Raw genomic sequence first — 17,800 nt, 5'->3', positions numbered from 1 at the left:
CACCACCAATGCCACCACCAGGAGCACCAAGACAAAGATCATCCGTATTGGCTGTATCGAATTTCGGGGGCAAGCGCTGTTAGCAAAAAGCAGCTCCTATAAAGGGTGGCACGGCATGCGAAGGCAAGGGTGGCCAGCACCACGCCTGCCCGCCTTTGTCTCCCCAGTGGCGATGTTTATACATTGCACCAGGTACTCATTTGAGGCTGAGTCGACCTCGGGGAAGCCTAGGACTGGTTCAGATAATCGTCACTGGTGTTGGTGGCCGTGAGCGGGAAATGTTAACTCCCTCGCCTGGTATTAGGGAAATCTATGTCAGATTCAATACATTACACAAAATCCGTGATCTAATCCCATCTGTGAAGGAGGTCATTCCTGACATGCAATATCCTGGAGTCTACAAACTGAGTTGTACCTGCGGTAGCAGTTACATTAAGGAAACGAAACAACATGTCTCTGACCGTGTTCGCGAACACAAGGCAGATCTGAAACACGGCAGAACCAATATCTCTGCCGTGGCTGGCCATTGTTATAACGCTGTGGGCTCGCATGATATTGTTTTTTTTCCGAGACCAAGATACTCTGCAAACCTTCGGGCAACTATCAACGGTTTGTTCATGAAGCCATCAGATATATAAACATAGACATAACTTCAACCGAGAAGATGGATACAAAATAAGCAATCATTGGAAGGATTTTATTATTTTATGTAAAGCTTTCGTGACTGCAGGGAATTATATTCTTGGTTCTTTCGCTAAAGTCACGTATAAGGGAAAGAATAAAATAATAAAAATATAAAACATAAATTAATAAGATGTTATTTTTTCTCTTCTACGTGACTTTACCGAGAGAACCAAGAATACATTGGAAGGATGTTATTAACCAGGTAAAGCCTTGACTGTTTGTGGTTGTTTCCATCATATCTGCCGGGTACTAGTCTATTTTTCCGAGTAACTTCCCCCCGTGTCCCACACTCAGCTTCCCACTTCTAGCCCCGCCGACTTCCCCCCCAGCCTCACTTCTTCTCCCCCTAGCGCTCACGCAGCCCCCCCCCCCCTTCCCCTGCTCCACACCCCCCCCCCCCTCTCTCTCTCTCTCCCCCCTTGCTCCTCCCCATTTTCTTACCTATATAACCTCTTGCCATGGCAGCTCTCTCGCCTACTTCAGCATGTTTTCTTGCTGTGGTTGTTCCACCTGATGAAGATTGCTTGTGTTGCGATTGAAACGTCGTGATTCGTTTTATTTAATTTTATTTCTACCTACGTGACTTTACCGAAAGAACCAAAGAGTATGGAGGTCGTGGGTTCGATCCCGACCCTGACACATGTTGTATGTTTGGAGTTTGCGTGTCTCTCTTTCTCATCATCATCACGGTGGCTAAGAGATGTTAACTGCCTCGCCTGGTATACAGGAGGTCGTGGATTCGATCCCGACCCTGACGCCTGCTGCTGTATATTTGGAGTTTGCGTCTTTCTCTCTCTCATCAACACGGTGGCTAGGAGATGTTAACTACCTCGCTTGGTATACAGGAGGTCGTGGATTCGATCCCGACCCTGACGCCTGCTGTATGTTTGGAGTCTGCGTGTCTCTCTCTCTCATCATCATCACGGTGGCTAGGAGATGTTAACTACCTCGCCTGGTATACAGGAGTGGGAATCGAACTCGGGTAGCCGGGTTTGTAGCGCAACGCGTTAACTGCGACAGAACCGCTCCCCCTATATACAAATGTAGTGGCGTAAATGGAGTCACTGTGGCGTGATCTTGTGGATTTTTCTCCGGGTCCTCCGGTTTTCCTCTCCACATTTGGCTGCTGAAAAATGTTTTGCTAAGCTTAATATTGCAACACGCTAACCACTACACAACCACTCCCCACTAGGTGCCAGCAGCGGCAAGAGCACCACTAACCACCACCACCAACCACCACCAACTACCAACCACTACCGACAACCACCACTAACCACCACCAACCACCAACCAAACACCACCAACCACCACTAACAACCACCACCAACCACCAAGCACTACCAACCGACAACAACAACCAACCAACCACCACCAACCACCAACCACCAAGCACTACCAACCACCACCAACCGATACCAATCACGACCAACCACCACCACCCACCACCACTCACCTGGGGTGGACGCGCAGCTTGGCGCACGTCGCCCGGACGCTCGCCCTGCTCTGCTCGACGCTGGCACGTGGCGGCAGCGGCGCCAGCAGGCGGCACGCGATCGACAGCCATTTGGCGGGCACCGGAACGTCGCGCAGGTGCAGGAGGCTCGCGGCCAAGAGGGCCGACTGCTCCCTGGACGCGACGGAGGGGCGGCACGACGGATCGGAGCGAAACTCGGAGTGCGGTCGCAGGATCCTCACCACCAGCTCGCTCACCAGTTTGTCGACCTGCCATGCACGTGGTTGGGGGGGACGGGGGGCGGGAAGCGGGCTGTCACGTCACGCCATAGTCACCGCACCGACGTCACCGCAGCAACGTCACGATCCGCTCGTGACGTCATAGTCACCTCGGCGACGTCACAATCCGCTTGTGATGCCGTCGTCACCGCGGCGACGTCACGATCCGCTCGTGACGCCATAGTCACCCCCACAATCCGCTGATGACGCCATCGTCACCACGGCGATGTCAACTCGGCGACGTCACGATCCGCTCGTGACGCCGTCGTTTAACCACCAATCCGCCAATCGCTCCCAGACAACGTTTTGGCAATGCAGCAAGTCAACGGGGAACGGCGATTTTTCATGAACTTTATTTGTTGTGATTTCCTGGTAACCATCAGCACTAATTGTTGGGGCCTGGGCGGGGGTGGGGACGGATAGAGCACAGCGATACCGGCGATAAGGGTCGATGGCTGCCTGCCGCAAATAGGGGGCGGAGAGGCAGCCAAAGGAATGAACTGTGCCAGAGAAACCTGTCCAGCTGGAGATATGGAGCACGGCGAGCGCGGGTGGGGGCGAACCGGCGGGTCATCACCTGAGGCGGGCCGAAGTCCAGGCCATGCCAGGGTCTGTGGTGGCCATCGTGGACCCACTCCTCGCTGTAGCAGACCGCGAGCTGCTCAGAGAGCGAGTGGAACTCGTCGAGTCCAGGGCGCGTCCAGCCTTGCACGAACCCGAGGATGCGCTCGAGGTGGACTCGGCCGGAGATGCGCTTGCCCATCTCCATGTCCCTCGCGACTTTCGCCTTGTCCGCCGCGCTCCTCAGCCACCCGGCGATGCCGCCCGCCGGAGGGGCATGGATGAGGTCGTCGTACTGGTGCCAGTCCTCTGCGAGGGGGTTCACGGGGGTGAGGACGAGGAGGAATGGGGAGTGAAGCCGACTTAGATAACCCCCCTCCCCCACGGCGTCACTGAGCAACGTGGGGGCCAGAGGTCACCCTGACAGAATGAGGCTCAGGCCTGGCCTCGTGGGTTCTCACCTGGTTACACTAAAGCAACTTACTCGCCCACCCACCCACTATTTCAGTCACTCACTCGCCCACCCTCTCACTCATTCAGTCACTCACTCACTCACTCACCCACCCACTCATTCAGTCAGTCACTCACCCACCCATTCATCCAGCCACTCAACAACCCACCCACTCAGCCAATCATTCAGTAATCCACTCGCTCACCCACCCACTCACCCACTCAATCCGTCACCCACTCACTCACCCACCTACTCATTCATTCACCAACACACCCACTCACCCACCCACCCATCGAGCCGCCCCCCAGCTACATTGGTACACATGACGGACACGAAGGAGAAAGAAACCCCGCACCACCCGCCCCCCCCCCACAACTCACCCTTGCGCTGGATACACTGGTCCCAGACTTGCATGCTGCGGTTCAGGCGACCGGCCCTCGCGCCGTCGGCCTTGCAGATGAACTCGGGCGTTTCCGCGTCACCCCTGAGCAGCGCGTACCTGTAGGCGATGCGCCTGTTGTGCACGGCGCTCACGCTCACCTCCATCACGCCGTCGACGAGCAGACCGAAGTCTTTGATGAAACTAGAGGAGGTGGAGGAGTAGGGGGAGGAGGAGAAAGAGGGAGGAGGAGGGAGGGGGTGACGCGCGTTGGGATAGCGGGAGGGAGAGAGGAGGTGAAGGGTGGGAGAGAGAGAGAGATATGATACGAGTTGGGTGAAGAGTGTTCAGCTGGTCTCACGTCGCTCGCCTCCATCCACACTCCCACCTGTCACTCTCTGCTACCTCTCATCTCACTCTACTCCCCTCCGTACACTCTCCTGCCTCTCCCCTCTCATTTCACTCCACTCCACTCCATACACTCTCCTACCTATCCACTCTCATCTCACTCTAATCCCCTCCAAACAATCTCCTAACTCTCCCCTCTAATCAAAAAGACGAAGAAAAAGCTCCACCGTATAGCCTTTAACAGTCTGTAGGGGCAAGTGCTGTTAGCGAACACCTATGAACGGTGGCACGGCACATGAGGGGGTGGGTGGCCAGCACCACGCCCGGCAGCCTGTGTCCCCAGTGGCGATGATTTTAACACACTGCACCAGGTACTCATTTGAGGCTGAGTCGACCTAGGGGAGGCCCAGAACCGGTTCAGATAATGGTGTTAGCCGTGAGTGGGAATCGAAGCGGGGTCGCCGGTTCATAGTGCAACGCGCTAACCGCTACAGTACCGCTCCCCTCGTATCTCACTCCCCTCCATGCACACTCCTACCTCTCCCCCAGAGCCGTTGCGTTGACTTAACCAAGATGACCTAACCAAGAAGACCTAACCGAGGTGACCTAGCAAAGGTGACCTAACAAAGATGACCTAACAAAGATGACCTAACAAAGGTGGTCCTAACAAAGATGACCTAACCAGGGTGACCGAACCAAGGTGATCTAACCAAGTTGGAACTAACCAAGGGCAAACTAAATTTCGATTTAGAGCTTTCGTGACTGCAGGGATTCATCTTCTTGGTTCTTTCGGTAAAGTCACGTAGAAGGGAAATAATAAAATAATAAAAATAAAACATAATAACATAATTCTCACGACGTTTCGGCCACAACGCAAGCAGCCGTCCTCAGGTGAAGAACAGGTCTGTCGGAAAGACAGCGTCTGAATGAAACACCACCAGGCTTGGAGCGTATATTTAAGCTGGGTTGGAGGGGGAAGAGCGCCATGACAAAATAATTGCATATCAAGAGGAATTTAGCACATTTATGGGAAATGCAGATATGGGATTAGTCATTACTTGTGGAATGCGTAGGAGGTGGGGGGGGGGTTTCAAAGTCATAATATGCCCGTGCATTATGCAGGATTAGCAGCATCAAAGGGAGGGCTAGGGTTAGCATTAATAAAGGGAAGGAATGTTAATAGTATGGAGCTGCAGAAACTAAACCACCACGTAAAAAATTAAAGTATAAACTACATCAGTATCATCAATATACTAAATATACTCTCCAATAAGCGGAGCTATTAACAGTAAGTAATACATTACAATTCTTTGTCGCAAAAAATATAATATGCTTCCAGATAAACTTTTTTCTCTTACATCACACGGGTCTACCCCGTACTATATACTGCCATAGACAAACCCAACATTACATTATATACTGTATTACTATACACCACCCTATACCTTAGACTGTACATTGTAATATTACACTATGTATTATTCTACCCACCCTACTGTATACCACACTGCTGTATATTCACTATACAATTACGATACTATATATAACCTTATACATTGCATTAAACATTACACTTTTATACTATTTATTATTATACAATCTGCTATACACCATACCATTGACCGTCGCGTGAAAGGTACTAAGAGGAAGCAATGAAATATGTCAATGGGAGAGTGGTGGTTGGAGACTTGCAGCGGAGCAGAGAATCCATTCCCTGCGGAGAATAAAAGATATACAGTCAATGCCAGTGAGTAGACTGCGATCTGAAAGTCACCGTAAACGTGAACACAATCAGTTAAGATCCGAAATGGTTTATTACGTCCTTCCAATGATTGCTGAGCCAGAATCCATCTTCTCGATTGAAATTGTCTCTGTGTTTGTATATGTGGATCGCCTCATGAACGAATCTCTCATGGTAGCCAGATGGCTTGCAGAGAACCTCTGTCTTGGAAAAGTCAATATCATGTGAGCCCACTGAATTGTAACAGTGATCTGCAACGGCTGAGGTGTTTGTCCTACCGTGTTTCAGGTCTGCTTTATGTTCATGGATGCGGTCCGAGACATGTCGTTTGGTTTCTCCAATGTAACTGCTACCACAGAGGAAACTTAGTTTGTAGACGCCAGGGTACTGTATGTCTGGAACCACATCTTTTACAGATGGGACCAGATCACGGAATTTATGTACTGTGTTGAATCGGACCTGAATCTTGTATTTAATCAGGATTTTGGAGATCTTTTTTGTGACCCCAGCAATGTAGGGTAAGGTGATATTTTTGAAAGGCTCCTCAACAGGATCCTTCTTGATGGTTGGAGTGATGGCTTTGCGGATTGTGTAGTCGGAGTAACCATTAGCCTTAAGAGCTTGGCGTACGTGCTTGAGTTCACTGACAATGTGTTCCTGGTCGGAGATGCATTGGGCTCTGTGGTGTAGAGTCTTGATGAGGGAATTCTTCTGGGATGGATGGTGGTGGGAATCCGGTTTTAGGTAAGCATCCGTATGGGTGGCTTTCCTGTAGACAGAATGGCTCATTGAACCATCAGGTCTTCTTTTAATTAGGACATCCAAAAAGGGTAGCTTTCCATCTTTTTCGACTTCCATGGTGAATCTGATGGCTGGGTGTATGGAATTGATGTGGTCGAGGAATTGGTCTAGAGCAAGCCGGCCATATGGCCAGGTAACAAAAGTGTCATCTACGTACCTCTTCCATAAGGGTGGGCGTAGAGTGGCAGTCTGGATGGCGTCAGTCTCAAATTTCTCCATGAAAACGTTGGCTACAACCGGAGATAGGGGGGAGCTCATTGGGGTGCCCTCAGTTTGTTTGTGGAAAGTTCCATTCCACTGCCATCATGGACAAAATAGAATACAACAACAAAATTCAATAACTACTCAACGATGGCAGCTATACAAAAATAAAAGAGACCCCACCAACAGCCTCGTCATTAAAACCAACAAAATCATTTCTGATTCAACCGCATTAATTGATCAAACCAAACAGTTCTCGTTGAAACCTTCTGCAGCCAGGCCACCAAGATTATATGGCTTGCCAAAGATACATAAAGAAGATACACCCGTTCGTCCCATTGTCTCTACCATCAACTCCCCCACCTACAAACTGGCTCGTTTCTTGTCTGAATATCCTGCGACCTTTCACTGGAAAAACCACCTCTGCGGTACTAAACTCTACTGACCTGGTATCGACAATCAAGGGAATTTCCCTGTCCCCAGACGACCTGCTTGTCAGTTTTGTTGTGGTTTCCTTATTCACAAAAGTTCCTGTACCTGACACCATCGCAATCATTGAAGACTTGGTTCATCAAGGACTGAATACTGGGGTACCCTCCCTGGTGAGACACTGCTTAACCAATACATACTTCACCTGGAATGGAACTTTCTACAAACAAACTGAGGGCACCCCAATGGGCTCCCCCTATCTCCGGTTGTAGCCAACATTTTCATGGAGAAATTTGAGACTGACGCCATCCAGACTGCCACACTACGCCAGACCTTATGGAAGAGGTACGTAGTTGACACTTTTGTCATCTGGCCACATGGCCGGCTTGCTCTAGACCAATTCCTCGACCACATCAATTCCATACACCCAGCCATCAGATTCACCATGGAAGTCGAAAAAGATGGAAAGCTACCCTTTTTGGATGTCCTAATTAAAAGAAGACCTGATGGTTCAATGAGCCATTCTGTCTACAGGAAAGCCACCCATACGGATGCTTACCTAAAACCGGATTCCCACCACCATCCATCCCAGAAGAATTCCCTCATCAAGACTCTACACCAGGGGTCCTCAAACTACGGCCCGCGGGCCACATGCGGCCCGCCGAGGACATTTATCCGGCCCGCCGGGTGTTTTTGCCGCCGCTGCCTGTCTGTTACTTTTTTTCTGCATGAGAAGGACGGTCATTGGTGGAAGAGGGAGAGGGGGCGGAGTTTCCCCCAATCAGACTGCATTGATGGGCAGTGCAGTCTGTATGTCTCTGTGTGGGCAAAGTTATTACTGGTATATTGTTTTTGTAGCGCTGTATATATTGGTATTTTACTAATAGTAATTTTGACTCCCTAGGAAACAATGATGTCAAGAAAGAGAAAAATTGACTCGGAGTGTAGGATATTCAAAGAACAGTGGACTTATGATTACTTTTTCATGCAGTACAAGGAAAGAGCTGTGTGTCTGATATGCCAGAATATAGTGTCTGTGTTCAAAGAATACAATTTACGTCAACACTATAAAACTCAACATAAAGATAAATATGCTTGTTTGGTCGGAGAAGTGAGAAAAGATAAAATATTAAAACTGAAAAATACATTAACAACTCAGCGAAATAGTTTTGTGAAGCAGAAGCAGCTAAATATTTCATCACTGCGAGCAAGTTTTCAAGTTGCCAAGCTAATAGCGTGCACTGGCAGACCATTCGTGGAGGGAGAATTTGTTAAAGAATGCCTTCTTTCTGTTGCCAAAGAGATGTGTCCAGAGAAGGCCGATTTATTTAGTACAGTGAGTCTTTTAGGACCTACAATTACACGGAGGATTGAAGAAATGGGAGACAATTTGCATCAGCATTTGCAAAACTCCACAAAAAAACTTTCCTATTTTTCCTTGGCACTCGACGAAAGCAATGATGTTCGTGATTCTGCACAACTTCTAATTTTTATTCGTGCGACGAATGACTTTCGAAGTCACAGAAGAGCTTGCTGCACTGCAAAGCATCAAAGGAACAACTACAGGAGAGGATATCTTTCGATTTAAAGCTTTCGTGACTGCAGGGATTCATCTTCTTGGTTCTTTCGGTAAAGTCACATAGAAGGGAAGTGATAAAATAATTCTCACGACGTTTCGGCCACAACGCAAGCAGCCGTCCTCAGGTGAAAACCAGGTCTGTTGGGGAGACAGCGTCTGAATGAAACAGCACACGAGCTTGGAGCATATATAAGCTGGGTTGGAAGCGGGGGAAAGAGCGCCTTGACAAAATAATTTCAATATCAAGAGGAATTTAGCATATTTATGGGAAATGCAGGAATGTGATTAGTACTACATATGCCCGTGCTGCATATGTAGTACTAATAACATTCCTGCATGTCCCATAAATATGCTAAATTCCTCTTGATATGCAAAGTATTTGTCAAGGCGCTCTTTCCCCCGTTTCCAACCCAGCTTATAAATGCTCCAAGCTCGTGTGCTGTTTCATTCAGACGCTGTCTCCCCTACAGACCTGGCTTTCACCTGAGGACGGCTGCTTGCGTTGTGGCCGAAACGTCGTGAGAATTATTTTATTATGTTTTATTTTTATTATTTTATTACTTCCCTTCTACGTGACTTTACCGAAAGAACCAAGAAGAGAGGATATCTATGAAAAGGTTTGCCAAACTGTGAATGGTTTGGAGCTGAACTGGGCTAAACTAGCCAGTGTGACAACTGATGGTGCTCCTAGCATGGTGGGGTCTAAGAAAGGAGTAATTGCTCGCATTAACCAAGAGATGGACAAACATAACCATTCTCATCCAATAGCCATACACTGCCTCATCCACCAACAAGCGCTGTGTAGTAAATCACTGAAGTGGGACTCGGTTATGAAATTTGTGGTATCTTGTGTTAACTTCATTAGAGCTCATGCACTAAACCACAGACAATTTCAGGCATTTCTGTCTGAGCTAAATGTTGACTATGAAGATGTTCTGTATCACACAGAAGTCCGTTGGCTGAGTCGAGGGAGAGTTTTGAAACGTTTCTATGACTTACTTTTACAGATTACAGCTTTTCTGCTTTAAAAAAACAAAGAAGTACCAGAGCTCAATGAAGCAGAATGGAAATGGCACCTTGCCTTTCTGACAGACGTAACAGAGCTACTCAACAGTTTCAATGTGCAACTTCAAGGAAAGGGGAAGCTCATCTGTGATATGCAATCACATGTCAAAGCATTTGAAGTAATATTAGGCCTCCTCATCAAACAAGTGAAGGAGGAAAACTTCTGCCATCTCCCCACAACTCAAAATCTGTTAGCGGAAAAACCATTGGTTGCATTCCCAAACAAAACGTGTGGATTCACTGGAAAAATTGCAAAAGGAGTTCCAATTTGGATTTAAAGAGCTTCATCTCCATGAACAGGACATACAGCTTTTCCGTAACCCATTTTCTATTGACATTGAAAATGTGGATACAATTTACCAAATGGAACTGGCTGAACTGCAGAATTGTGACTCTCTGAAAGACGCATTCAAGTCAAGCAGCCTTCATAATTTCTATGCATCTCTCCCCTCTGAGACATATCCTCATCTCAGGAACCATGCACTCAAAATGGCAACCATCTTTGGCAGCACTTATGTCTGTGAACAGACTTTTTCCAGAATGAAACATTTGAAATCTCCAACCAGATCTAGACTAATGGATGCACACTTGCATCACTTGTTACGACTAGCAGTGACAAATATGGAACCGGACATTGACCATCTCATTAGCCAAAAGCAGGCCCATAGTTCCCATTGAAATACTGGCAAGTTTGTTGATTTAACTTTACTTGTTCTTCATTTTAAATATTGTATTTGTTCCCGTTTTGTTTCTTCACTTCAAAATAAGATATATGCAGTGTGCATAGGAATTTGTTCATAAATTTTTTTTAACTATAGTCCGGCCCTCGATCGGTCTGAGGGACAGTGAACTGGCCCCCTGTTTAAAAAGTTTGAGGACCCCTGCTCTACACCATAGAGCCCAATGCATCTCCGACCAGGAACACATTGCCAGTGAACTCAAGCACGTACGCCAAGCTCTTGAGGCTAATGGTTACTCCGACTACACAATCCGCAAAGCCATCACTCCAAACATCAAGAACGATCCGGTTGAGGAGCCTTTCAAAACCATCACCTTACCCTACATTGCTGGGGTCACAAAAAAGATCTCCAAAATCCTGATTAAACACAAGATCCAGGTCCGATTCAACACAGTACATAAAATCCGTGATCTGGTCCCGTCTGTAAAAGATGTGGTTCAAGACATACAGTACCCTGGCGTCTACAAACTAAGTTGCCTCTGTGGTAGCAGTTACATTGGAGAAACCAAACGACATGTCTCGAACCGCATCCGTGAACATAAAGCAGACTTGAAACACGGTAGGACAAACACTTCAGCCATGCAGGTCACTGTTACAATTCAGTGGGCTCCCATGACATTGACTTCTCCAAGACAGAGGATCTTTGCAAGCCATCTGGCTACCATGAGAGATTCGTTCATGAGGCGATCCACATATACAAACACAGAGACAATTTCAACCGAGAAGATGTATTCTGGCTCATCAATCATTGGAAGGACGTAATAAACCATTTCGGATCTTAACTTATTGTGTTCACGTTTACGGTGACTTTCAGACCGCAGTCTACTCACTGACATTGACTATATATCTTTTATTCTCCGCAGGGAATGGATTCTCTGCTCCGCTGCAAGTTTCCAACCACCACTCTCCCATTGACATATTTCGTTGCTTCCTCTTAATACCTTTCACGCGACGGTCAATGGTATAGTGTATAGCAGATTGTATAATAATAAATAGTATAAAAGTGTAATGTTTAATACAATGTATAAGGTTATATATAGTATCGTAATTGTATAGTGAATATACAGCAGTGTGGTATACAGTAGGGTGGGTAGAATAATACATAGTGTAATATTACAATGTACAGTCTAAGGTATAGGGTGGTGTATAGTAATGCAGTATATAATTTAATGTTGGGTTTGTCTATGGCAGTATATAGTACGGGGTAGACCCGTGTGATGTAAGAGAAAAAAGTTTAGCTGGAAGCATATTATATTTTTTGCGACGTAGAATTGTAATGCATTACTTACTGTTAATAGCTCAGCTTATTGGAGAGTATATTTAGTATACTGATGATACTGATGTAGTTTATACTTTAATTTTTTACGTGGTGGTTTATTTTCTGCAGCTCCATACTATTAACATTCCTTCCCTTTATTAATGCTAACCCTAGCCCTCCCTTTGATGCTGCTAATCCTGCATAATGCACGGGCATATTATGACTTTGAAACCCCCCCCCCACCTCCTACGCATTCCACAAGTAATGACTAATCCCATATCTGCATTTCCCATAAATATGCTAAATTCCTCTTGATATGCAAATTATTTTGTGATGGCGCTCTTCCCCCTCCAACCCAGCTTAAATATACGCTCCAAGCCTGGTGATGTTTCATTCAGACGCTGTCTTTCCGACAGACCTGTTCTTCACCTGAGGACAGCTGCTTGCGTTGTGGCCGAAACGTCGTGAGAATTATTTTATTATGTTTTATTTTTATTATTTCATTATTTCCCTTCTACTTGACTTTACTGAAAGAACCAAGAAGATGAAAGGGCAAACTAACCAAGGTGTCCTAACCAAGATGACCTAACAAAGGTGACCTAACCAAGTTGGACCTAACCAAGGGCAAACTAACCAAGATGACCTAACCAAGTTGGACCTAACCAAGGGCAAACTAACCAAATAGGACCTAACCAAGGGCAAACTAACCAAGATGACCTAACCAAGGGCAAACTAACCAAATAGGACCTAACCAAGGGCAAACTAACCAAGATGACCTAACCAAGGTGACCTAACCAAGATGACCTAACCAAGGTGGAACCTAACCAAGGTGGAACCTAACCAACGTGACTTAACCAAGGTGGACCTAACCAAAGATGACCTAACCAAAATATCCTAACCAAGGTGGATGCACGCCGATTGCCCAGGCTTGGCGACCGCCCTCGGTGCTCCCGGCCTCGCCGACGCCGCCCTCACCCGGTCACGTGCAGCTGCATGACGTCCTCATCCCACGTGGGGTCACGGCACAAGTCGGCCGACCTCAGCACCACGCGGTCCCTGCCGTCGTCGAAGGGGCCGAAGTCCCTGGAGAGCGCAGCGTGGAAGTAGAGGCGCATCGTCTCGGCCCGCTCGTCTCCCGGCGCGCTGCGTGGTGGTGGTGAAGAGAGGGGATGGGGGGGGGGGGTTAGGTGGGGTGGGGTTCCACATGGCGGTTCACTCAGGAGGTTTGCCCGTCGAGTCGCTCGTCCACTCACTCGCTCCGTCACTCAACCGCAGTCAGTAACTCGCTTCTTGAAGCCTCCATCCCCACTCTGACCTCTCACCTCACTCTACTCCCCTCCACGCACTCTCCTACCTCTCCCCTGGTGCGGTGAGTAAACATATCCACTGGGGAGACAAAGGCGGCCGGGCGTGGTGTTGGCCACCCACCCCCTCGTGTTCTGTGCGAGCCTTCATAGGTGCTCGCTAACAGCACTTGGCCCAACAGTCTGCTACAGGCTACGCGGAGGATCTTTGTGTGTGAGGGGGGGTGCAGTGGCGCAGCTGTTAGCACACTGCACTACAAACCCATCGACCCAACTTCAATTCACGACCAATGAAAAGTGGCGGATATTTGAACCGGTCGTGGGCCTCTCCTAGGTCGAGCACCTTTTATTGGCGTGAAAAACATCAGCACTGCGGGTTGAGACAAAGGCGGCAGAGCGTGGCGCTGGCCACCCACTCCCTCGCGTGCAATTCCGGCCTTCATAGGCGCTGCTCCCTATAGTGGTCTTGCCCCGACAGTCTGTTAAAGGCTATACGGGGGAGCTTTGTGTGGCGGTGGTGGTGGTGGTGGCGTGCAAAAAGTTAAACGCGAGGTGAACAGTGCTGCCTCGGGTTACCAGATGCCATGAAGGACAGTGAAGTGCAGCACTTAAATATACGATTCATAGGCATAGCCTTGCACTCTCGTGGTAGTGCCTTATGTCGACGCCGCACCCACTCAATCTCAAGTGCCCGTTTGATTGCATACCTTTGGTTGGCGAGCGAACCGCTAGATGTGCTGTCTCCTTCACCTTCATGTGCGGGGTCAGCGCCGGGCCCCTGTGGGTTGCTGCTCTCCCGACCGTGAGGAGCCTCGTCTGCGCTGTGAGCCGGAGGTCCACCCTTTGAACGTGGCATGGCAGCGTCAACTGGGGATCCACCTTTCTGTGATGACATCTGAACATTGAGTCCACCTTCTTGAGATGAGATCTGACCATCAGTCGTGAGTCCACCTTCTTGAGACGAGATCTGACCATCAGTCATGAGTCCACCTTCTTGCGATGACATCTGACCATCAGTCGTGAGTCCACCTTCTTGAGACGAGATCTGACCATCGGTCGTGAATCCACCTTCTTGAGATGAGATCTGACCATCAGTCGTGAGTCCACCTTCTTGAGACGAGATCTGACCATCAGTCGTGAGTCCACCTTCTTGAGACGAGATCTGACCATCGGTCGTGAATCCACCTTCTTGAGACGAGATCTGACCATCAGTCGTGAGTCCACCTTCTTGAGACGAGATCTGACCATCAGTCGTGAGTCCACCTTCTTGAGACGAGATCTGACCATCAGTCGTGAGTCCACCTTCTTGAGACGAGATCTGACCATCAGTCGTGAGTCCACCTTCTTGCGATGACATCTGACCATCAGTCGTGAGTCCACCTTCCTGAGACGAGATCTGACCATCAGTCGTGAGTCCACCTTCTTGAGACGAGATCTGACCATCAGTCGTGAGTCCACCTTCTTGAGACGAGATCTGACCATCAGTTGTGAGTCCACCTTCTTGAGACGAGATCTGACCATCAGCCGTGAGTCCATCTTCTTGCGATGACATCTGACCATCGGTCGTGAATCCACCTTCTTGAGACAAGATCTGACCATCAGTCATGAGTCCACCGTGAGATGTCTCACAATCATTTCCTAGAGCCGATGTGTGGTAACTCTGCGTGTCCCTCTCTTGACGTGAAGTGACAATGTCGTCTTCACCAGATGTCTGCACCTCAGCTTGAGCTGAAGTCTCACAATCACCATGACCGCTCCGTTTCAATGACATGCGATCTTCAGCTGAGATTCCGGCATCTCCCCCCGAAGCCTGAGCATCCATCTCGATCTCATCATCGATCTTGATCTCATCTTTCCTTACGTGTCCTTTCTTGATCTCATCGTCTCCCTTCGGACCGACATCATCCTTGGGCTGAGCATCGTTCCTGGGCCTGACCCCTCCAGCCGAAGCCACGCCCTCTCTCCGGGAGGTGATGCCTTGCCTGCGTGAGGTCGCCCTGATGGTGGAGGGGCAACCCCTCACTTGCGTTACTTCCCTCTCACCGTCAGCCAACAGCTTTTCGAAAACCATCCGGCGCCGTTTCACGATCCCTTGAGAGAGAAGAAAACCAACGGATCAGCTTGGGGGCACCAGAGATCACACCGCGGTCTCTAGCGCAGCGAAGTGATGCTCTCAGCCTGGTCACCAGTGACTCACACAGAGTGTCCATCGAATCACATGGAGATCCCACTGAGTCACACAGAGATCTATAGACTCACACAGAGACCCGCAGACTCACATGCATACCCATAGACTCACATAGAGATGCATAGACTCATAGAGAGACCCACAGATTCACACAAGCCCATAGACTCACATGGAGACCCATAGACTCACACAGACCCACAGACTCACATAGACTCACATAGAGGCGTATACACTCACATAGAGACCCATAAACTCACATGGAGAATCATAGACTCACATGGAGACCATAGAATCACATAGAGACTCATCTAATCAGAGTCCCATAGACTCATAGAGACCTATAGACTCAGAGACCCACAGACTCACACAGAGACCTATAGACTGACAGATACCCATAGGATATCAGAGAGCGTCTAGACAAATCTTCATCCTTTTGGTCCCATGTCAACAGAGTCGTGAGAAGCTCGTTTTTCCACCTGAGAAACATATCCCGGCTCTGTCACATCCTTGACACTGCAGACACCGAAGACTGCTTAACACGTCAGTAGCATTTCACGACCAATATCATCCTTGATAGAGGGTTTTTTTGGGGGTTAGGTCACATAAATAGATGTGTTGCTAAACCTGCCACCACCCGACACAAACAAGCAGCAAGGTTTGTCACCTAAATCAAAAGTGCCATTTCGTTACTAGTGTGGTGGTGGTATTGAAACGCGCGCACACCAGCTCCGGTTAACTCCCATTACTTACCTGTGCAGGGCAGTTGTGATATCCCTAGCCGGGGCCCCTCTCGGGGGGAGGGGGCTGGGGGGTGTGTGTGATCCCACAGAACCCCGCCCCTCGGTGAGGAATTGTATCAAAGGCGAGACCCTGAGAGAGAGAGTTCAGTTGGGACAAGCCGAAGACGAAGAACCAGCTGAAGACCGAAGTCCAGCTAGATAGACCCTGGGACTCCTCTGACCCGCTGTCCTTCAAAGGGCCGGGCAGAGCAAGCCAGTGGTGCAACCCAGAGCCTCGGAGCCGATGTCCTTGTAAGGGCCGGATTCGTGTGGCTGGTGGTCGAGACCTGTGCCTTGGCTGGGCCAGGTCAGGTAGTCCCTTGAGAGTAGGCGACTCAGATTGGGAATACCTCCCTTGAGAGTAGCGGGTGAAGAGGTCGTTACCTCTTTGCATGTGAAGCTGTAATAAATACGTGTTGCCTCTTCTCAACCATCTCTGTCGTCACGGTGCCCACTACAACTGGGGTCAGAAGTGGTCCTAACTCCACGCCATGGATACAAGACGGACGATTCGTGTGCAGGAACCTGGGGAAGATGACGACTCTCCTGGGGCAGGACCGCCGAACTCGGGGAAAGAGGCCGGGACGATGCCGGCAGTTCAACAACTGCCACAGCCGCCAGACACGCCGCCACCATCGCGGGTGGCTCTGGGATGCTCACTCCCGCCTCGCCGAGTTACTCCTCACCGCTGCCTCCATACTGAAGGAGATAACTCGGGGAGGAGTGGGGGTTGCGGAGGAGTACGGAGAGAGCCGACGGCCAACGGCCGTTCCCGCCACTGGGACCGCGCCACAATTTTAATTTGCCGCCATGGCTGAGAGGAGTTCCGGCGGCAGCGGAAGCCAGGCGCACCACGTGGGGAGCGTGGACCAATCAACAGCCGCCGTGTCGCACGGAACATTCACGCGCATGTGGTCCTGAAACGGAAGCCACCCCTCATCACGAGCGCTTCGACTTCGGCGTCTAGCGGAACATCAGACGCCCAACCATCGGAGGAGGTCTTTGCCACTGGTCGACCCGGGGTGTAGGGGTCGGGTGGCTGATCGTCTCAGCACTCGGCGCGCAAGCAGGAGCAATGAGGACTGCCGCAGCCCTCGTTACCTGCTCCAACTGTGGCCTCTGGGGCAATGTTGCTTCGGGATGCCGGGCCCCACGACAGTGCGCATCGGGACCTCGGACGGACAACGACCCAAGCTCCAAAGTCGACACAGCATTCTCTGGCAAGTCGTGGCACCACACATGCTCGGCCCCCACACACACTCCACAAGACTCAACGCGCTGCACTGAACGGTTGTCGTGATTCGGGCGTCGGATCGTCGGGGGGTGTCGGGTTCGTACGGGCGCTCGGACCAGGTCAGTGGTCCGAGCTGGCCCATAGGGTGGTTGCCTCATCGGCCGGTTCGTCTGTGGTTACGGGATCCATCAAGGGTGTCAAGTTTCGCGTACTGATTGATACAGGGGTGTCAGCAACGATCATCTCCGACGTTATTTATAATATTTTTCCCATCCAATGTCGGCCATTGCAACCGGTTGATGTCCCATGCTATGCGGTAAACGGAGGA

The 17,800-nt window shown here is 49.5% G+C and overlaps 1 protein-coding gene across 2 annotated transcripts; it reads right to left on the bottom strand.

The window, feature by feature from the left end:
• Positions 1-2,075: 2,075 nt before the first annotated feature.
• On the bottom strand, positions 2,076-15,357 carry LOC133357300 (E3 ubiquitin-protein ligase RNF213-like). Of its 2 annotated transcripts, XM_061575178.1 has the most exons (6): positions 14,652-15,357; positions 13,979-14,222; positions 12,943-13,110; positions 3,808-4,010; positions 2,993-3,285; positions 2,076-2,406 (listed from the first exon to the last, which is right to left on the bottom strand). In XM_061575178.1, exons 1-6 carry the CDS (start codon positions 15,340-15,342, stop codon positions 2,134-2,136), a joined length of 1,872 nt encoding a protein of 623 aa, XP_061431162.1. In that variant the 5' UTR covers positions 15,343-15,357; the 3' UTR covers positions 2,076-2,133. The 2 variants fall into 2 exon arrangements, with proteins under 2 accessions (XP_061431162.1, XP_061431163.1); XM_061575179.1 differs by lacking the exon at positions 14,652-15,357 and having other exon boundaries at positions 2,077-2,406; positions 13,979-14,389.
• Positions 15,358-17,800: the final 2,443 nt, after the last annotated feature.

Source organism: Lethenteron reissneri, chromosome 57, assembly GCF_015708825.2.
Source record: "Lethenteron reissneri isolate LAM-NWPU_2019-01 chromosome 57, ASM1570882v1, whole genome shotgun sequence".
Classification (NCBI taxonomy): Eukaryota; Metazoa; Chordata; class Hyperoartia; order Petromyzontiformes; family Petromyzontidae; genus Lethenteron; species Lethenteron reissneri.
The sequence above is the reverse complement of the archived record's forward strand: the minus strand, read 5'-3'. Positions and strand labels throughout refer to the sequence as shown.

Excerpts from the sequence above, each read along its gene's own strand:
- LOC133357300 (XM_061575178.1), bottom strand. The coding sequence starts at position 15,342 with ATGGTTTTCGAAAAGCTGTTGGCTGACGGTGAGAGGGAAGTAACGCAA. Across the intron at positions 4,011-12,942 it reads ATGCAGCTGCACGTGACCGG|TTTCATCAAAGACTTCGGTC; the intron begins GTGAGGGCGGCG and ends CACCTCCTCTAG. Across the intron at positions 2,407-2,992 it reads TGGACTTCGGCCCGCCTCAG|GTCGACAAACTGGTGAGCGA; the intron begins GTGATGACCCGC and ends CGTGCATGGCAG.